A 21,963-nucleotide genomic window follows, 5' to 3' on the forward strand; every position below is an offset into this window, starting at 1 on the left:
CGTTTTCGGTTTCTTCACAAGGCATTACACGATTTTTTTAGGTACTGGGAAAAGAATACTTAAGCATTAAAAATACAGGCTGACGTTAGCACCCTGCCGCATTTTTTTAACTATCGGTGCCAGCTTTTATTCCACGCAAGTGGTAAAATGAGGAGGGGAGGGGGGATGGTTCGTAGCTTGGGCTGTTGGGTGGTTGTATAGCTTTGGTTGTTGATAAAATGACCACTACAAATGTGGGAGTTCTGCTCAAGCTCTTAGGCTCCCATGCTGTCGCTCACCAAATCCCAAGGGGAAAAGATCACTGTAACAGAAAAAAAGCAAAAACTGCCGCGACGTTTTTACGGCCGCACGGTAATCGATCTCGTACGCAAGTGCCTTTCTCTTCAAAGCACACATATCGAGGTATCCTTGCATTAAGGCTGGCATGGAAACCAAGTCATTAAAACCAGTGAAGATAATTTAAACTGGTAGAAATGAATATTAATGTTAATAGCTTTATTCCTACTCAGATCTCGTGGAGCCAGGTGCCGAGCGCTGCAAAAAGCGCTCATGCCAATGTAGCCCATTCCCAACCTTAGAAGCGGCCGATAAGTTTACGTAGTTGTTAGTGCATTTAAGAAATGAATAGTAATAATATTAGTTTTATTCGTACTCAAATTGGGTGTAGCCAAGTGTAGATTGCTGCAAAAAGAGCTCATGTCATTGTAGCCCATACCCAACTTTAAAAGTGTACAAGTTTACGCAGCCATTAGTGCATCTAAGAACCCAGCACACCTGTCTAAACTTTGTTTCACCAGACATATCCGCTCACACTACCACCTAAACATTAAAAGCACCAAAGCAAACACGGCAAAAACAACGGAAGGCTGCATAGTCCAATGCACCGGCTCATTGTATAACGAGGGGAGCGCCGAGTGGTGGTGCCACCGGTACAGCTGCCCGGTCCCTATAGTTTTTGCAGGCTTGCAAATCGAACTGGTACTGTTTTTAAAACAACTGAAAGAGTTACAAACGAAAAGCACCTGCCATTTAAGTGAGCTCATGGTTCTTCACTTGAAGCTGTTATGTGGCAGTGTTCCTACAGGGAGAAACACCCTGCTAGTTTTACTAGGTTTGATCAGCAGTTCCAAACTTCCCCACTAGCTGACGCTGTTGAGTCAGCGTATCAATTGACCATTTTGGGCAAGTGTATAACAGAGCCATTGCCCTATTATATATAGGCGCAGCAAGCCGGTAATTTGAAATTTCCTCAGTGATCGCAGCAACCTTTTTTTTTGTCAAGCAAAATTATCAGGTGTGGGCTTCCCAACCTTTCAAATAAAGAAAAGTTGAATGTTCCCTTCAGTGTCCCTCAATTTTTACACGTGTGCCAAAATCTCACATGAATGGACGCTTTTGTTCTTCAGCTCCATCAGTAACACAGCCTCAGCAGTGCAGCACTCAGCAGTGCAGTGCCTTAGTCACTCCACCAAAGAGTAATGTCAATTGTGCATGCACTGTTGAAACAAAAGCCAAATGAAACACTGCACGCTTATTCGGTTTGAACATTTTAATAATCTACATCTGTTGTTGATAGCGACAACCTATTACTTGACGTACACTGGTAAATACCGGCATATAATCAGCACGCCAGCCATTTCACTTTTGGCGCCGCAAATGTTCGGTGCTCCGGATAACTTGTGGCAGCATCCTTCGTGCTGTTGGGTCCACAAGAGAAGCCTCATGTGTGCACTTCACCAGCCACTGGAGTGAGCCGAGAATGGTTAAGGCCCAAAAGTGAGCAGACGGAACGCTTGTACTTGTCCCAGGACTGGTTGCTTTCTCCCTCGTTGTGGATTTCGCACACCGCCTCTCCGTAGTCCTTCACCTCAGCCACTGCCTTCACGTCATCGTCTGTGCAGTCGGGCGGCAGACTTTGCACATGGGGAAGACTGTCTTCATCCTGCAAAGTAGTGGAGGGTGGTAAGTGGCTCCCACTTGTTCAGCTTAAGCTCTGAAATCTGTTCTGAGCCTTCAGGATGGCTTTTTATACCTTTGCTGTCACCTGTCATGTCAGGGAATGTCCCACCATCTTTGGCTTTTCATAATTAAAGGAGCCATGAAGACAAAACACAAGTTTGTGTTATTCGAAAGATTTCATCTTTTATAGTGCGCCCAGCGCTGGTCCAAATGCAAACGATGCTTTATTCACTGAGAAATTAATTAATTTAAGTTAAAATTTTGATTTTCCCGCTAAATCGTGCGTTTTCATCGTCTGCAATGACATCACAGGGCCGTGTTTACCGTTAGTGAAGCTAGATGGCGCCACCACACCGCGGCAAGCCATTTTCTGCCTTTGGTTTGTGAACGCATTTGTACCTGGCTTGTTTTGTTCATGGAGACAATCGTTTCGTGGAACATGGTGCTCGCTTGCGTCAATCGGCCAGTGTCGTCTGAAACAACCCCAAAGCACCGTAGTCTTGTGCAGCTAAACCAAGCATAGTGCTCGCAGTACCAACAGGAGCAAATGCATCGGTACTTCTATGTTTACGTGTGCTTTCGTAACTTCCACTGTTGTCCCACCATTCTTAGGAATTTCAAAAGAATGTGCCCTAAATTTAAGCGCAAATAGCTTGTTCGGCAAGCTTATAAGCTCTGCCTAATTTGTGTTTGCTTTTGCCGCCCTCCGCTGATTGCAGAGCTGTCTGGTATGACATCATAGGTTCTGTTGCGGGAAATGAGGTAGTGGGTCGCATGGCCATTCCCTTTTTCCCTAATTATGTAGCTTATCTGAGCGAAGTTTACGTTAAAAATGGTGTCAGTATGATTCTAACGAGGCAATCTTTTGAATGAACCAAACTTGTGTTTTCTCTTCATGGCTCCTTTAAACAAGGTGTTTTCACGGGAGCGAACCCGCACTACTGTATCTGCTTTTCATGAATGAAACCGGAAACCAGACGTTAATTCAGAGCCCTGAAGATGGATAGCGCTCTTGGGACTAGCTGTCAGCGCTACTGCAAACCTGTTCGACACAATTTAACCAGAACCTGCTTTGTGTAGATCAGAGTTTTTCTTTATAACAGTTACATAGGGAAGCCCCATTTGATTGCAAAAGATTGCTCTTTCACACTGTCACGTGACACCAGTTTCACTAACTATGCTGACCACGCAGTTTCGAATTTGGCAAGGCACGAGAGAACCATGATAGTCAACATCTATAGTACCAACCTTCGTGCGACTGCAGCACACAGGCCCACGGAATTTTAGAGGTCATCTGAGAAGGGCTACATTCATTTATACCCTTCAAAAAGACGCCTATTCCAGCAACCACATTTTACCCTGCACCCCTCTAAGCCAACAGCACATGTTTACAACAAAAATCATTCCCCCATCACTTGCAACACGAGTTGTTTTGCTGATCACAAAATTAAAAGAAAAGTTGCCAGCATTTAAGGTGCACGCTTAATTTTTGTATTTGCTTCGTGAAGTAAGAACTTCTTGTTCAGAAAGTGTGAAATCATAGAAGAGATCAGCAGTGTCTTTTTTCTTTTTTTTTTCCAGGTGTAACCGGATCCAAAGTGCCTTTATTATTGTTTGGTGCATTGTTAAGTTAATGACAAGCTGCCTAGATATGCCACGAAATGCCTTGCAAGCTGTTAATGACTGCACCACATGTGAATGTCTCACCTTGGCCGCCTGTGACTGCCGCATGCGTTTCATGAACTGGACAACATTGGCTTCCGAGCGGCTCTTTTCCCAGAAAAAGCACTCCATGTCGGACTCTTCCTTGCCTGCTTCCCACGGCTCGGTTTTCTGGAATGTTTTTTTTTTTTTTTTTTAAAGTACCATTTTCAAGCACACGCACAGCCTCGCAAGCCAAACAGAAATGTACACGCCACTGAAACACTGCTCAATTTCACAAGCGACCAACAAATAGCCGTAAATTTGATTTTCCTGAAAGGGACCCTGCAACACTCCTTGAGCACTGCAAGTAAACCTGCGCAACATTTAGATTACACTGGCAGGCATACCTGAGCCAAAAATTACACGCGCACATGAAGCGGTGAGCGCACAAATCGCTCTGAAAGACGTGGAAAAAGCAACCGTGCTCTCTTCAACCCTCACATGGCCTAAATGACGTCACTGAGGCCATAGTTGTCCTATTGGCTGCCGCTGGTCAACTTCGCGGCTTATTTCTTGCATTTCCTGTGACAATCCGCCGCCGTCGGCACTGGGTACCAACCTCTTCTATGCCTTCTTTTGTGTTTTGAGTGCGCGCGGACTTTGAGTGGCGACCTCAATATTCCCTTTCAACCAGACCACTCGACAAAAAGCGCTTATTGCTTCAAAAATGCCTTACTAGCCTGAGCGCGCGCGCGCTCGCGAGCAGCCATGCCTGCTTTTTTTGTGGCACCAGACCGGAAATAGACCCCTCTGCGTTACGGAGAAAAGGCCTGTGACATATGAAAGGCCCCCAAGAGAACGCCACGAGCCGCCCCTTTTCTGGGAGAGAGCGCGCAGCTTTCGTCCGGTTGTCCGCGGTCGAGATGAGAGGGAACAATTATGCGCAATTTTATTGTGCGTAGTTTCGGTGATAGTGAATGGATTTTCATAATCCTTGCGGCAGGAGATTGCTGGACAATACCCCCCAAGAAATTCCAAGTAGTTGATGGTAAGTGCTGCAGGGTTCCTTGAAATGAAAAACATTTATGCTGCGCCGCATATCAGTATATGAGAGCATTGATAACAGCATGCGCAACATCTCTGTAGCTGACTGAGGTGGAAAGCTGGGCCAGTTGGTGAACAGTCTTTGAAGTGGGAACCAGTGTTAAGACGCTACACAAGGGGAGAATGTTAGGATGCTACACAAGGAGGGAATACAGACACGGACGACACTGGACTTACAACTGATTTATTGTAAATGGACTCCCGCTGCTAAATACAAATTTCCTTAGCTTTTGCATGTGCAGAAAAGTTACACTCTACGCAACTAAGAGGCAAGCAAGGCACGAAACGCAATCTTACATGTGTTGCAGTCCGCTAAGAAAAGCTGTTTCTTTTTTGGTGATTACCACAGAGGGTTCACTGACACATGTTTCACCGTGTTTATATATCAAGAAGGCTTCTATAATCTCCCGCTCCTGCTTTGTCGCACCACGCCCCACTATGGACACGCTTTTCAGATCCGGTCTGCAACGGCAGTGGCGCACATGTTCCACCCTATATTAATGAACGAATTCGCGAACACGGCACGTGCCTCGACAATGGTAAGGGCAGACCATTTATGTAGACCATTTATAACGTAACTGCTTATAGTGTTGGACCGGATATAATGCGGCATTTTGTGACTACCAGTTTGCCTCCCACAGAACTCAATGCATAAGCATACCACTTAAAATGCGGTTGGCTGAAGCACAATACCGTTTATAGTGCAGTTTTTCGGTGGGTTTGTTGATCGACCAGCGCAGCTGCGGCATCGTTTTAGGGTAGCAAAAGAAAAAACGATGAAGTCGGCCATCCGACGCAGCGCGCACGTTTTGCTCTCCTCTAACTTCGACACACAATAAAAAAAATAGGCACCCTTTAGTTAGCGTGTACGTGATAACCACAACTACCCTTACTTGACACACCATTGAGGTGTCGGCGAAACGCCAGACAGTTACCGGCCTCTATCTCCCCTTCCCCCACCCCCAACAACCACTTCTCAACCACTCCTCCTCCTCAGAAGATAATGGCCCCCCCCCCTCCCCGTCCGCGCACGGCAAGTTGTTTCTATTAAGCATGTGAACAGCACCGCCCGTTTTCGCACATAATTCGTGCACGTCGGTGTTGCGCGTGCATTTTTTTCACGCTCGTGTTGACAATTCCACGCTCGCAGCGGCTGCTTTGAGTAACAGTGGGAGGAGCCTGACGACTTACACCAATAGGGAGATGCACCTAATGGCGGTAGATTCGAAGCATTCCGAGCAGCCGGCCGACTGCGCTAGAGATGTTTAGGTATAGGCCTCGTGCGCTCGTTTGGAGGCGCCACTGAATTGGAACCGGTGGCGCCCCCTCCGGCGCCGCGCCGCATTTTTTGCTTGTCCGCCGTTCCGTGCAACGCAGCTCCGCAAGGCTTTCTCTGTGGCTCGGCCGCGTCCGCGCGAGGCCAGCATGACGGCGCCAAGCGGATCGTGCGTGCTGTATTGCGGTTTTAGTAAAATAGGCCTCGTGCGCTTGTATGGTGGCGCCACTGAATTCGAACCAGCGGCACCCCCCGTCGACACGCGCCGCATCTTTTGCGCGTACCGCGCTTCGCCTGCCCGCGTATCCCGTGCGCAGGGCCAGCGTGACTACGCGAAGCGAGCCGTGCGTGAACTGTTCTGCGGCTTAGAATAAATAGGGGGCCCTGATAAATACTTAAAAAATAAAGGCTACTTGACCTGCGGAAAAAAAAAAAAAGACTAGACGGCAGCAACCATGTCTTCGGCCTCAACGCAGAAATTCAGACCTAAATAGGGCCCTTTATATAGCCCCGGAACATGGTGTGATTCAAATGAATAGTTTAAAATGCAAGTGCGGCTGGGAGTAAGGAAAAAATATGGAATGTAAATTTTAATCCATCAGCATTTTTTGCTAATACCCCAGAGCCAAATCTCTGTAATGCCTGGCATTTGCACAATAACGCACAATGGGAGATCGAAGTTAACGCGTCGTAATAGTGTAACTGTAGGCCATTTGTCGAGTGAAGTTAAAAATACAGGAAAAAAGAATAAAAATGAACTTGCTATAGCGAGAAGTCTACCTAATCACAACATTTACACGATTAATAAAACAAAATTATAAAAAACCCGGAAATGCAAAAATTTTGTTGATAGTTCACGTACATAATCCCTTGCTTCGTTTCTGTGCTCGTCGGCAAACCCAAAACGCTTTTTTCTTCTCTTTTTTTTTTTTGTTTCGAGGAAGCTGCTGGAAGGCTGTATGCCGCGGCTGGGGCTAACACACGGCGACGGCGATTTTACATTAGTAGCCACGACAGCCGGGAAGAAATTGTCCAAGAAGCTGCCGCGTGCGTGGGATAAGGCATCTGTGCGTCCAACGCAGGACACACAGCAGCAAATAAAACGCTTATTTATATGTTAGCACGACGAGCGCTATTGAAACTGTCCAACATCGAAATTAGTGTACACGTCACCCAAAAAAGGTGCCCGCACAAATTCGTGATGTAAAATGTGGTTTTGCTGACGTTCCTGCGTACGAGGGCAGCCACAAAAATGTAGAGCCAACATATGCTCCCACAGACGCTGTTGACGAAGAAATGCTGGAACCAAGCGTTGAGGTGATCAGATGGCTGCTCGGAGCTCAGCCTGCGCTTTCCTTAATAACACTCGCATAAAAACCAACCTAATTTATTCTTTGGCGATGTTCCATACTTGTTTTTGTAACTGTTGAGCCATCGGCAAACATAAAAGTAGGGAGAATTGCTTATTTTTCGCCCGTAAAGGCGCCGTTCTGTGATACCTCCGCCGCTGGGGGCGGCTGACCACGCCGGCCCCGTACGCGCAAAATATGCCGCCGCGGCTGCCAGGAGGCGCTGCCTGTGCCGCTCAAGTAGCAGCGCACTAGCCCTATACCATTGCGGTATTTTTTGATGGGCACTTTCACAAGCAACGTGGATTTTTATATTCCACTTTTTCCCCGGATTATCAGCTCTTTTTTTGCATGAGCACCTTCGCTTGTGCCTCGTGCGGCATTTCAATTATCGGTTAGAAGCGGTCGCTGGAGCTGCCTGCAAGGCTGCACCACTTCACGGCCAGTGCCGACGCCATGTTGCCCAGTTGTATCCACGCCGGCGTCGCCGCGCCTTCAGCATGCACTACACGTTTTCGTGAGAAGAAATCACTCCATGCGGTTCACGCTTTAGAACGTTGTGCAGATAAGCCACCGCCCGTTCCCATTACGAACATCGGCAGATAGCGAGCCACGCGAAGCCAAAGATTTCAGTACGTTGCGCTGATAAGCAGCCACGTTCGGCATCGATCGTGTACACAAAGTGGGGTAAAAAAAAAAATCCCACTGGCGTTCTCATCACATTGTCCTGCAGCATGTGTTCATAGACGCTAAAAACTCAGCCATGGTCTTTCAAAACACAAACACCATGGAAGTTAAAGCCGTGCTCACTGTTTGTAAGACCGCGCTTGCAATGTGTAAGAACCTGCAGCAGCGGTTGATGTGAAAGAAAAAAAATGGAATAAACACTGTGCCTTTGTTTTTAAGTGCTGTGCGTTTGAGTGATGATAAATATAGGATGACTTGAGGGGTAGGTTGTGATGTGGTTGGATTCGTGCATGTTTCGGTTATACAGTCGAGTCCACTTATAACGATACCATTTATAACACTATATCGGATATAACGATGAACAGCTATGGCACCATCAACTTTTGTATTCTTTCTATGGTAAAGTAAACTGCTTATTACAATGCTCCAGTGCCACGATATCGGATATAACGATTGAATCCGGTGATATTGTGCACCAAAATTGCAACAGTGACGACTCTAATGACGCAGTGGCGCAGCCTACTCAAGTAGTGTCTTCGTAGGAGGCCCAATGCGTGACCCAGTCCCTCGGGGACTTGGTTTCCACCAAGGACATATACCTCAGCTAGGTGAAGCACCTGTAGATGCTCTTGGAAAATATTTGCTCTAGCTTCACACGTGGCAAACAAAGGTGACCGACTGTGGCTTCTTTTCCGAAAATTAGTAGTAGTACCACCTTGCTGGCATGCGAATAAAATGTTTGAGCTCTGTTCCGCCTTTTTATTTCACAACCCGCTTATAACAATTATCGCTTATAACGGTGGGATTTCCTTGCCACTTGGACATTGTTATAAGTGGACTAGACTGTAGTGCGGTACTACTTATGGTGCGGATTTTTGTGGCTCCCGTGACATATGTTATAAGCGGTCTACACTGTACATGGTTCATGAGATAAAGGTATGCATTGTACTCCTTCTTCATAATTGATGCGTGTATTGTCTTATCTAGATGCGTTCCTTCTTCGCGATTTTCAAGTAATCATTTTGACCCATTGAAAGCCCGGTTTCACACGCGAGCAATGTGTCTAGAGATCTTATCAGAGCTTTGCGGTGGACCAAGCGGTCGATGAGGAAATGCATTAGTTTTTTTACAGGATGGCATCGGTCTAACCAAGAAAGCTTTGATTGGATGAAAAACCAGCGGTAAACACAGGAGACAGTAAGAAGAAAACGAAGGGACGAGCTGGCACTAACAACTGAACAAACAAGGCACTCGAACGCTTAGACATACACGCCGGCAACAGCATTGCACATGCGTGAGTAGCCAACCAATCCAATCCAATAGCCATTTCATCCAATCAAACATGTACCAACTAGCCCAGTCTAATGCCTTGGTATCAAGAAAGCTTTTGCTTAAAAAACGTCCTCCCTCAAGGGTTCACTTACCCAGGACTCGTGGTAGACAGCGGTGAGTAGGTAGTGGGCATAGTCGTAGTTCTGCTTCTTCCTAGGGCACCTAGGGTGCGGCACAGGAAAGGTGAACAGATGAACAGGTGAATGATAAAAAAACAAAAGTGGCCCTTGATTGCCGTGCACCTCTGATACAAACGGTGAAGACAGATTAAACACATGATGACACTTCAGGAAGCTGATGAAAATTTTGACGGCTGAATTCAAAGACAATGTAAAAAAAAAATGGTGACATTCACGAGGTTGATGGCGACAATAACAAACATCCCAGCAAACGAAAATGCGAAAAAGTCTAGTTTAAAAAGTTTCTACTTGCACTGGTGCCAATTATGATTGCGCACGGACTGGCCTATGACTGAAACACTCGGCCACAGAAAGACTTTGCAGACGGACAGAACGCAAAGCCGACATGAAACATTTTACATTTATTTTGAGCAGAGGAAAAGGTTAGCGCGGAAAAAAAGAAATAGAGCAGGCAAAAAAAATAACAACTCAATAAAGAAAGATGTAGGCTATAACAAGTTAGAAAGGGTAACTTGCTCTTTAACACCTGCTGCTAATGAGCTTCGTTCAACTTGATAAAAAATTGATATGAATTAAAATTCTCTCTCACTCTCTCTTCACTATGTAGCACAAATATGCATATCTAGGGTTGCCCCCTTTCCCAGCAAAAAAGAGACCTTCCGGGGGGGGGAGGGGGGGTGTTTATGTTGAGAAAAAGACACCATGTTTTTTTTTTACATGCAATGCAATTTATTGCAGTGCTTTCCCAGAGATAAATCAACATAAAATTTGTACTAAAAGTGACTGAGATTTTCATTATTGTTCTGAATGTGCTGCAGTGAAAAATGAATTAAAAGCTCTTCTTTGTGCCTCAATCCATCAAACAAACGTTAAAAAGCATGCAATGCATATGACTTGATGTATTTCATATTCATGTACGTATACATGCGCAATACTGTGCAATACTCGCAATACTATGCCACCACCTGGCTGCGGCGGCAGCATTTCATTGTGTTGTTTCTCCCCGTGGTGACCCGCCATCTGAGGGAGTGCACTCGCCCGCATATTTTCTCTGCTCGCGTGTCTTTGCGCAGCTTGTCGTCCCATATTTATCGTCGTATAGCTGCTGAATTGATGCTTATAAAACACATACAAAAATAGTAACAACAGCGCAATGGCCAAAAGAAACTGGCCAATGACATCCGGTTTGAAGTACAAACTGACAACCGGCCCACCGTCTCAAATACCGGTCGGGCCGGTCGAAAACCAGGCAGGTGGCAACCGTAGGCACATCGGGAAGTACTGGCATGGTTTACCTATCGGTGACAATAGTCAGGACGTCTGTGGCAGGGTCGTAGCGGTCGCCGGCCAAACGAAGAAGCTTGTCTCTCGCATGGTAGTCAAGCTCCAAGTCTGACAACTTCACCTGCGCGACAGAATGAAACAATTTCTCGGTTTGAGTCCAACCCAAATCACCAGGAAAAAGGCTGAACTGCAGATGGTCTTTGTACTGGCAACCATGGGCATCCCTTTCGGTAAGTGGGGGAGTCTAGAATAGTTATTTAAATGCGCAGCACATAAGCTACACTCTACAGCCACTCTGCTGTGATCTTAAATTGAGCTTGTTGCTTGGTTTCAATTTGTTTCAGTAATAGCCAGTACTACCATAAAAACCCGCGTATAATACGACGTTTTTTTCCAAATTTTACTATGTAAAATTTGTGCCTCGTATTATATGTGGATCCCAAAGTTTTCAGATGAAAATTTGCACGTTCGGTTTCGGTTTCAGCGGAGGGTGGTCCATCTTGCGGTGGCGTTAGCTGGCTGCTGCTTCTCTCAGCCGGCGCCATTTTGATTGTTTCGACCACGCGAAGGATCGGCACGTTCACCGCAAGTCTATCACGATGTCGGGTGCACGAAGGCAGTATTCAGCAGCAATTAAAAGAAAAGTTATTTTATGTGCCGAGACCATCAGGAATTGCGCCGCAGGACGGCAGTTCGGCGTCACCGAAGGCAGCATTCGCGGGTGGAGAAAGCAACTGGTGCTTGACTGGATAAAGTCTGTGTGGTGTCGGCGGCCTGGAGCACTGTTAGGGGTTCCCGTCAGTGGTCGTGTTGGACGCCTTTCGCTGCCACCTGGCCTCATTGAACTCATTGTCATTCCAGGAGGAATGACATCCCAGCTGCAACCGCTAGACGTTTGCATCTATAAGCCTTTCAAAGACTGCATCAGGTCCTGCTACCAAGAGGGGATGAGGTCAGGAGACCCGCAAGTGACAGCTACCGGATGGCTGATGCGGGCTTCTCCAGCGGTGCTTTGTGGCTGGATCGCGGATGCGTACGTACGCCAGCATCCCAGAGGAGCTCGTCAGTCGCTCTTTTAAGAAATGCGGCATCTCGAACACCCTTGATGGCACTGAGGACCACTTTCTGTGGGAAGACATTTCCAACAAGGCGACTTCAGGAGACAGCGGCAGCGAACCTGACGATGACTGAACGGACGTCGGGAGACAGTGCCAGCGAAAACTGACAATGACTGAAGGGTAACTGCAGTGCAAATAAATGTTTTCTGTGCTCTTTACCTCTTATTATATGCGGATGAAAACTTTTTTTCTGATTTTGCTGTCCCCAAATTACACCTCGTATTATACGCGGGTCCGTATTATACGCGGGTTTTTACGGTACTTATAAATAAACAAAAAAACATTTAACTGAGTGGGCTCCTGAATAGCACTTGTTATTAACTAGTCTGTGCTTGCACTGATGACAGCTATTTACAGGTTCGTGCAACGAGTCCAGTGGTATTTGTTCAGGCTAGTATTTGCGCCCCTAAGAGGACATGAATTCGTCATTTATCTGTACTTTATTCTGCATTGTGCAGCTTAACTCATGTAATCTCTTATTTCACTGTTTACAGGGAGCTTATTTTTAAAGCCGAGGGAAAGAGAAAATACAGGGCGCCCTCTGCGGATGACCACACACATGCAACAATGATGTCACAGCAATTTGTGATGCAGTTCGGTGCTATCCCAGTCTTTGTTTAGCTACTTCGTGGCTTCTGTTTACCTTCCATTTGTTGTGGCACGATATTTATTGAATAAACGTCTTCGCTACCTGCTGACTGCTGCCATGTGGAATTTGAGAGTGTGTCGTCGCAGCCAACATCCTTAAAGGGACACTGGAGACAAAACCCGAAGCTTCTCTAAATAGATAGATTGGCATCTGCAGAAAATGAACATACCAGTCTCTGGGGCAGTACTTTGAAAATAATAGCGCAAATAATAAAAAAAATGAGGCTATCAGTTGCCCAGCAGAGATGACGTAAGCAGGGGCTGACCGGATCTCCCAAGAGTCATGTGATGAACAACAGAACGAGAAGCACGCACACATGCTCACAAAGAAACATGTAAAATCTTTCTTTGCTCACTAACTTTCATAAGTCATAAACAATTGTAGATGTATGTGAATAATTCAAGCCGTGTCGGCATTCGGTTGCGATGGTTATTGCAGGTTCAGCATAGCCATTGTGACTCCTGCAGCCCCGATGCTTCGCTTGGTAGGTTTTAGTTTTGCTGCTAGACCACAACGCTCTGTTTCTGTTTGCATCCTGATAAACGTAATGAAATGGTGCGACAGAAATGAGAGAAAGAAACGTGTCTTTCAATTGGTAATTTCTCAGCAACTAAAGCACCTTTCGCTGCCGAATAAACACGCAGACGGCTACGGGGCAGTTAAACTTTTGTCTGAACTAAACCTGCCGGTTGTCTTCCATGTCCCTTTAAACCCACATGACGAGAAAAAAACCTCGGAGTGTCATTTAAGACGCTCCAACCTCCACTCTTACGGAGTCACTGGACCATGCTTCCATCATTTATCGTTTGCTCCGCTTTTCAAGGAACGCCTCACTGCGTGTCTCCCAGCCAGGTTCTCATGCCGGCATCCCTCACAGCGTGAGCAGGAGTACAAAAACAGTGTGGCGAAGTAGTACCTTGAGAGTGATGATTCTGGAGCGTGGATCCCTGATGGAAGGGCCCGCATGGCAGTAGTCGCTATCAATCACCTCCACGGGAAAATGCTTCTCGCACTTTTCGTCTGTCTCCAGACCAGCCGGCCAGGGGGTACAGAATGCTGCAATGTATACGAGGCTTATACACATCACCAATACGGCGAGAAACACGTGGCAAGCCGTCTAATACAGCCCCTTTTGTGAGCCATTAGAAGGAACTTCCGCTTCGCAGAGGTACAAAAGCAGTGATTCATTAGGCGTATCTCCTAATGCTGTACATGAGCACAGCTTCGCCTGTACAAGACTTTAAACAGCTGCAGCTATGGCCTTTCAACGTTGCAATCCTTTAAATTCAATGTAAGCATCGTACCCTGAAAATTTCCAAGATTTTCTGGCCAAAGGTGTAGCAACATGGAAAGTAGTGTGCAACCTGCTAAGAGAGAGGCAGAGAAACTACAACCATGGGTCTGAGTAGAGCAAGCTCTGACTGAGAACACAGTTAAAAAACGTGAGAGGGTCACCTTTTGAAGCCAACTAGCAAGGCAGCATCACAACACACCATGTTACTTTCATGTGTAATTCCACAAACCTTCTTGAGTTCTCTGTGAACCTCCCCTGCACTGTCAGTGTTGAAACAGACCAAAATTTGTTTTGAGTGTAATAATGCCCTTTTTAAGAGATTGTTTTAGCAAGGTTCTATGGAGATGAGAGCCATCACGAACTACTTTTGTGGCCAGAAACTTCTGATTGGTAATTCCGCAACTCAACAAGAGGACTGTACAAAGCTTTTCTGAAGAGATATTCATCAAGGTAAGAATCTTGGTGTAAATAAACCATCGCTCTCACCAGCATGTTCAAATTATCTACCACCTCTGTGAGAAATCGATTGATTGAAGGGTTTAACACTCGGGTTTGATTTTGACCGCCTGGGGATCTTTAACGTGCGCCAAAATCTCGTACACACGGGCATTTTTGCTTCTCATCTCCATCAGATAAGCGGCCGCGGCGGCTGGGAATCAAACCCGCGTCCTCGTGCTCAGCAGCATTTGTGCAAAATCGGCGGGATGTCCAAGGAAAAAGGAATGCCCAACATTCCCCCAGATAAGCTCAAGTCTTTGATTTGAGTGGCTTGCTTAGTGGGAAATGCGATTTTCATCAACTGGTTCTGGCAGGTCATGAAAGGTCCACCCGCTGTGCGAAACTACACAGTGTGGCCGAATATCGGCCCTGGATTGGCTCAGGTCGGCTGTACTCACGCCGGAGGACCGTGGCATGCTTGGCGAGGTGAGCGGGCGTCAGGTGCAGGAAGTTTGGCACCTTCATGAGCTCGAGGTTGGCATACTTCCCCGGCGGTGCCCCCTTGGGCCGGTAGCCCTGCCTCAGGGGCAGAGGCACCACTGAGGGACGGAAAGACTGTGCCGTAGGCCACACGCTCGGCCAGTCCTGATCCACGGGCATGCGCTCCGACCGGGGCTGGGACACCTGGTTCGAGGGTAGGGCGATAGTGAACAGAGTTAACCGCCCATCAGCAAGCATGCTGCGGTTGCAGAAACTAAAGATTTGCACCTTTTTTTCATTTTTATTTTACCCGTAAGCAAAAGGTCAGCGTTTGCGCAGAAACTTGCTCTGGACTAGTTTATGCTGTATTTATTGCATTTTTTCATTTGATGAATCTGCTTTAGAACATTTCAGTATTGCCGAGTGTATCGGGACCGGGCAGCTGGATGGCTGGCTTCACCACTCGGCGCTCCCCTCGTTACCGGAATGGGCTGGAACATTGAACTGAGCAACCTTCCGCTGTTTCTGTTGTGTTTTCTTGGGTGCTTTTAATGTTTAGGTGGTGTTGTGAGCGGATAGGTGGAGTGAAACAAAGTCCAGACAGGTTTGTTGGGTTCTTAGATGCGCTAATGGCTATGCAAACTTGTCGGACACTTCTAATGTTGGGTATGGGCCTCATTGATATGGGTGCTTTTTGCAGCGCTGTGCGCCTGGTTCCACTGGATTTGAATACAAATAAAATATTAATATTCATTCCTACAGTTTAAATTATTTCCACTGGCTTCAATCACTACGGTTTCCACACCAGCATTAACGGCATGGTATACCTGGATACGTGGGCTTTGAAGAGAAAGACACTTACGTACCAGTTCAATTACTGTGTGGCCGTGGAAGCATCATGGCAGCTTACGATTGTTTTGCTGTAACTGTAAGCTTTGCACCTTTTGTTTCCATGAGTGACAGTGTGGAGCCTCATTTAGGGGGGGGGTTATGTACCGAGAGTCAAAGTAATTCAATCACTCAATAGCCTAAACTACAAACCCTCCCCCCTCCACTCACCATTTTATCACCTGTGTGGATGTCCAAGGCGTTAAAAAATGTGGCAGGGTGTTAATGTCAACCTGTGCATTTAATGCGTAAGCATTCTCAGCCAAATACCTCAACACAAGCCGTGTAATGCCTTGTCGATACATTCATCATTATAAGAGTAAATGTAAATCATTGAAAAAAAATCTATGTATAACCGAATAGAACAAAAGTCAGCCAGTGTGGATAGTGACAGCCAAATCTGGCAACCAGCGCCTGTTGCAGGAGACCCAGGCTGTTGTACACTGGTGGTCGGGGACACCAGTGGGTAGCAACGATGCCTTTTGTGACTGCATTGGTGCGGACATCCAGGACGTGGGCCGGTCATTTGACATATTGATGGTTGGCGACTTCAATTCGTATGTGGAGGAGTTCGATGGTCGGACTGATGCTAATGGCCGTCTACTGTTGGGAGTAGTGGACAGGAATAAACTGGTTATTGTGAATCTCCCGGGCAAGTGTCAGGAAGCAGTTACTTTGGTGATGCGCGACCACAGCTCATGTATCAACTATTGCCTAATGTCGGAAGGTCTATATGCTGTATTGAACACCATGATCATTGATGAGAGTGGTGGCGGTAACATGGGCAGTGACCATAACCGGCCTCGCCTCATGTTTGGGAGGAAAAGTAGGAAACAGGGGTTGCCGCATGTCAGGAGGACCAGACGGCCTACTGAGGAGGAACTTAAGGAGCTGGCCGGGAAGATGGAGTTGCGCACACAGGACATGGATACATCATACACATGGCATACCTCGTAAAGGTCGCCTCTACTCTCAAGATTTACTGAAGAAAGTCCTTGTGATTGTCTAGGCTTTGCAAGCCACACCGCAGCAGAATGACAGAAAGCCATGCACAAGTACACCGCACTGACCGCCACTGCCATTCCACTGACGAGTGGTTCAGCACAGGTGGAGCTGGTCACTGAAGCAACGGTGGTGACATGCAACGGCCGCCCGGTCCCTATTGCTGACAAGTGTACGGAATTAAAGTGGTGCACGCAATGAAATTTTGAACTATGTTACCTTCTTTTTTTTTGCCAGCATGGTTGTATTATTAAGAGATGGAGATACCATTGAGATATCTTGGACAGGGCAGGAGATACCAAAACCATCCTTTTGTTTTGAGCCAGACAGCTGTTGTCGACAAAGTGCCAACTTTATAGCTTAAAAAGTGGTACTTGGTTTCCTTACACGTTTGAGAAAGCACAGAAAACACTTTTTTATGACCGTTCTTTGTCCAGGTAATCAATTTTCTCACAATTAAACTAGAAAAGGAGGACAGAAGAGTAAGTGCTCACGTCGAATTTGATTTCCGCTCTCTTCTGTTTCTTCACTTCCTTCGACTTGTAGAGCTCCAGGGTCCGAAACTTGCCGTCTGGATGTTAAAGGATTAAAAAAAAGAAAAAAAAAAGTCTCGATAAACGCGGTAAGCCAGCCAAGTACACCACCACCTAGAGATGTACACTGGCAATTGCAATATCCTTCATCACAGTAAGCAGCCACCGAAACAGGAGCTCATGAAGCGGTGGAACAAAAACGTCGAATATTTGCCGATCCTTCGATACTCAGGTCGAATTTGCCGTCTTTCGATACTTGAGTATGGCGCGTTTAACAAAGGGAGTAGCATTCAGAACTTGAAAGGCCATACCTGAAACTGTTGTGGTCACTGTGGGAAAACAAAACCGTTTTAGTGGTCACCATGCTCAAAACCGCATTCTTTCCCGCGTCAAGTGTATACGCTACCTTGTGCTCAAATGGCTCGGATCAAGCTGCGCAGCGGGAACTAAAGGCCATAAAACTGAAATCTTTTAGTTGCAACCATGGCATACGATTAATGATTCGGTGTAGTCGGCAGAGGCAATATCTGCCTGCCAAGTTGAGAGCATCCTGAAGCACGCAAAACGTACAGTCGACCTGTGAAAGTGTGCGCATGATTCCATTGGCAAAGTTTGTGTGCGGTGAACTTTCTGACAGCAACCTTTCGTCAAAAATGAAAATCTTCATGTCTCAGAATTTGTATAATTTACGTAACAATCATTCTTATGTAACTACGAGGATCGCGGATAACGTAGTCTACACAGGTCTCACTCACCACCATCGTCCACGGTTGCCGTGTCCGATTTGTCACCTGTAGATACGAACGACATTTTCCGATACATTAAGGTGTTCGACGCAGTAGAGATCCTCCCAAAGCAATACCGCACATCGTGAAGCATTGTAACTGCAGCCATAGGGAGGCTATGCTGCAGCCGACAGCGTGCTAACCGATGTCCCCGCACGCGGAGCACACGAGCTTACTGAAAGTATAGTGAACTAGAATAGGGGTAGGCGCGGCACCGAGCACCGCTGTCGACAACGGCGGCCGCTTGCGGTGGCGCTGCTGTCGTAACCACCAATAGGGACGGGGGTGTCCCTATTCGCACGTCCCGTGGGAACAATTTTTATTTTTAGTTCGCACGACGCGTGCCGACAATTTTTATTTCTAGTTCGCACGCAAGTGAAAGGAATACACGTCCAACTGGTCCAACCGTCCAGCAGACGACTCTTTCGGAGTTTGAGAGGCCTCGTGTTTGGCCTGCTACAGGGAGGGAAAGAAGAATTATTCGTGTTACTTGCCCAAGGAGCGTCTTGCGTCGTTTTCTCCGCGCATGTGCCAGCTTGACGCGGTGGGCAAATCGGCTGCCAGACTTTTTGGTAGCTCTGCAAGATGGTACCCTAGACAAGCGCCCTTCCCCTCTCCTCTCAAAACTGTACCTCGGCTGATCCGAAAATATGCGCATGAGCGCAGCATTTAATGATATGTTTGTACTGGTTGGCGACACTCCTTTTAATTTTTGCTGTGGTACGTCGGACGTACCCACAAAATTTCTTAGCGATACGCCGGACGCATCGGCACAATCTTTTAAATGTATGTCGGCGCACTGGGCTGCACTCAGACCTCTTAGATTACCCCAGTGAAAGCAAGCACGTCTTGTAGAAGTCTCAAACTTATCTTGTGCAGCTGTCCAAGACATCTTGATCTGCACATTAGGGCAGCTACCAAACTTCTATACGACATCTTGCGTAGATAGCCAGAAGACATTATTAGTAGGTGTCTTCGATTCTAAGCTAGAAAAGACGTGTGCATGACAATGATTGCAGTACAGCTAGACGATATCGCGTCATTGAAAATGTCTTCAAAACATTTTTAAAATGCCATCTCTTAGCTGTCTTGCAATCAACGTCATGTAGACGTGTTCAATAGCTGAACATCTGACACATCTATTAGTGATATCTTTCAGCTGTCTACACAAAACGTACTGTAGACATCTCATGGTAGACGCTTTGTAGGTGTCTTAAGAAGCTTACAACATCAGCCAGCTAGGACAAACGTCTTGTACACGTTGAGGTTCATATGTCTTCTAGACATCTTAGCACAGATGACTTATCAACATCTCACGGAGCTCAAGACGCGTCGGAGATCTTGCACAGGTGTCCTGTAGCTATCTCTCTTAAGACATCTTTGAGACATACAAAAATAGACGTCTTATAGGTAACTTTTATAGCGCAAGATGTCTAAGACCTCGCAAGTCCATGGTAGACATCTCTAAGACGTTTTGTGTTCAGTGGGTACCAACCACTGCGTGCCAACTTTAGCGAGCTGATCCAGGAGCTTTAACCCAGCCGAAAAAAACTATTGGCCGACCTATTGGCGTTCCAATAGGTCGACCAATTGGTCGCCCAATTGGTCGACCAATTGGTCGGCCAATAATGTTTTAGGCACCCATTGGCGTACCCATTGGCCGGCCAATTGGGCGACCCATTGGCCGTCCAATTAGGCGACCTATTGGCCGACCCATTGGAACGCCAATAGGTCTTCCCATTAGCCGCCAACTGGTTGCACTTTTAGTTGGTTCATCCCACTGCCGCAGCCACTCCATCTGAGCTGCCGCTGCAGTGCGCTGGTTACCTGTATCACAAATACAAGAACTCTTGGAATGAATGAATATCTTTATTGCTCTGTTTGTATACACAGCATGCAGACAGTTCGTCGTTTAAGCAATTTTTCACAGGCCATTGTCCATGCCGCGCTCCGCTCGCCGCAGGCTGGCTGGACCTTCACAAAGTGAGTGGCAAAAGCGAACAATGGGTTAACTTTACAATAAACCGCAGTTTCGCGCATTAAAACAACAAGGCACTGAAATGTTGCGTGGCGTGAGCTCACCTCTTCAACAACGTCCCGTGCATGGCGAACTGCGTTGCGCGGCGATGTCGTCAATCGTAACATGAACAGCCCTGAAATATATTTAGGCAGACAAATTAATTCTTAATAACACCGCTCACGCTATGAGGAGTGAAAATGGTAAGGAAAACTCACATATAAACAGTATACTCACATAAAGAGACACGCTTCCTTCGGTGCGAGGCTTAGCGGCGTTCAGCGTAAAGATGCATCTTGAAGCACACTGCTATGGGTGTGCGACATCATCGTCGCCACTTCTCACACTCTTGCAGACCACCCTACATTTCCAATGCAGTCAGAGAAGACTGCGTGTGCAACCGGCCAACACGCCTACAACCTACACCGCCAACACCACGTTGAATACAACTTGTTCACTGTCCGTCTATGGATTGGATTCGATTGGATTGGATCGGATCGGGGTTTTATTTCAAAACAATTTTGCTACTCGTGTCGGAAAGTTTTCATTAGTGTTTGTTTGTTATGTTTTTTTAAGGACTTTATCTTGAATTGCTGATTGTAATATCAAAATTAATTGCCTCATAAATATACATTTGTAAAGGTTGAAGTTCTGAACATTTCTGAAGGTTTCAAATTAAGAGTGAGAGAGAGAATTAAATTTCATCCAATTGATGTCGTAATTGAATACTATCCAGATACTATCCAAAATGGCTCCCCGATGGGGTCATCATGTTGGAGCAGTCAGTAGTATTAACTTTATAGTTGGAGCCAATGGGTCCAATTGGTCCAACTGGCCATCCTAATCGAGCCAATGGGCCCAATGGGCCCATTTCGGATCGCTCCAATAGGTCCAATTGGACCAATTGGGTTTCCATTTGGACCCATTGGGATTCCATTTGGACCCATTGGGTGGCAAATTGGACCAATTGGTCGGCCAATGGTTTTTTTCAGCTGGGAAGCCACTTGAGACACCAGCCTGATCATAATTGTTCTAATGCCAATTGATCGTCTCGCAGAGTTCGGTGCTTTCCATACAGTTCTACCCAGACAGAACGCCAGCTGTCAGTAAAGTTCTGTTCAACAACTTCTGTCTAGGGGAAACGCAACTCATGATGGGAGCAGTTTTTCTCGCCCTTTCGGCACACCGATAAGCCGTAATCACCGCTAATTATTATTCAATATTAATAATTATAGTCGAACCTCATTATAAAAGTAGTTTAGGGGTAGTAAATTAGTTTGTTGTACCCGATAGGCGTTGTAATGAGCAACCACAGACGTCCGTTGGACGTCCGAAATACAGCCGAACATCCAAGGCCCAGTTTGGACGGCCACTGTACGTCCATGTTTGGACGTACGTTTTCGGGCGTACAGTGGACATCCAGAAACGGATGTACAAGTCCGAATGACATCCGCCAACGGACGTAAAAAGTTACTATAGCGTAAATTGAATAAGCAAAAAACGAAAAAGCTGTTGTGTTTTTCAATTAAAAAGATTTTGTACATCAACACCCTGGCTTGGAAGTTTCATCTGCATGTTTCTAATATATTAAGCCTAATTTTTTAAATTTTTTTGAAGCACTTCACCAACTCCAAGGATTATCTCTTTGGGGAAGGATATATAAAAATTTAGAACCTCAAACGAAACATGTGAAGCAAGTTCACTGTGTTCATGTATGCCGTCTGCCCAGTAGTGCGTTAGGCTTGCGCGGTGTACTGTACTATTCGTTAAGAACATTAGCTTCTCGTTATGTGATTCTGGAAATTTTTACTGAACATCCAAAATACAGCCAATTTCGGACGTCCGACTGGACGTACGGAAGTGTTAAAACCGGACGTCCAACGGACGTACATGGTACGTACATCGGCCCTGAAACGGACGTCATTCGGACGTCCGCTAGAGCCGGAATGGACGTACGGCGGACGGCCGTCGGACGTCCGGTGGT

The 21,963-nt window shown here is 46.4% G+C and overlaps 1 protein-coding gene and 1 long non-coding RNA gene across 2 annotated transcripts; both read right to left on the minus strand.

Annotated features, from left to right (window-relative positions):
- Nucleotides 1-1,531: 1,531 nt before the first annotated feature.
- On the minus strand, nucleotides 1,532-18,156 carry Mrps35 (mitochondrial ribosomal protein S35). Its single transcript, XM_077693310.1, has 8 exons — nucleotides 17,933-18,156; nucleotides 17,139-17,215; nucleotides 14,733-14,958; nucleotides 13,459-13,598; nucleotides 10,787-10,896; nucleotides 9,444-9,513; nucleotides 3,667-3,792; nucleotides 1,532-1,942 (listed from the first exon to the last, which is right to left on the minus strand). The coding sequence occupies exons 1-8, from the start codon at nucleotides 18,069-18,071 to the stop codon at nucleotides 1,721-1,723; spliced, it is 1,110 nt and encodes a 369-aa protein (XP_077549436.1). The 5' UTR covers nucleotides 18,072-18,156; the 3' UTR covers nucleotides 1,532-1,720.
- Nucleotides 18,157-19,793: 1,637 nt separating this feature from the next.
- Nucleotides 19,794-20,733, minus strand: LOC144162678 (uncharacterized). Its single transcript, XR_013320742.1, has 3 exons — nucleotides 20,217-20,733; nucleotides 20,045-20,115; nucleotides 19,794-19,936 (listed from the first exon to the last, which is right to left on the minus strand). It is a non-coding gene; the product is annotated as an uncharacterized LOC144162678 (long non-coding RNA).
- Between the last annotated feature and the right edge of the window lie 1,230 nt (nucleotides 20,734-21,963).

The sequence above is a fragment of the Haemaphysalis longicornis genome, unplaced genomic scaffold, assembly GCF_048455015.1.
Source record: "Haemaphysalis longicornis isolate Haplotype H1 unplaced genomic scaffold, Haemaphysalis longicornis Haplotype H1 scaffold_12, whole genome shotgun sequence".
In the NCBI taxonomy this organism is placed as follows: domain Eukaryota; kingdom Metazoa; phylum Arthropoda; class Arachnida; order Ixodida; family Ixodidae; genus Haemaphysalis; species Haemaphysalis longicornis.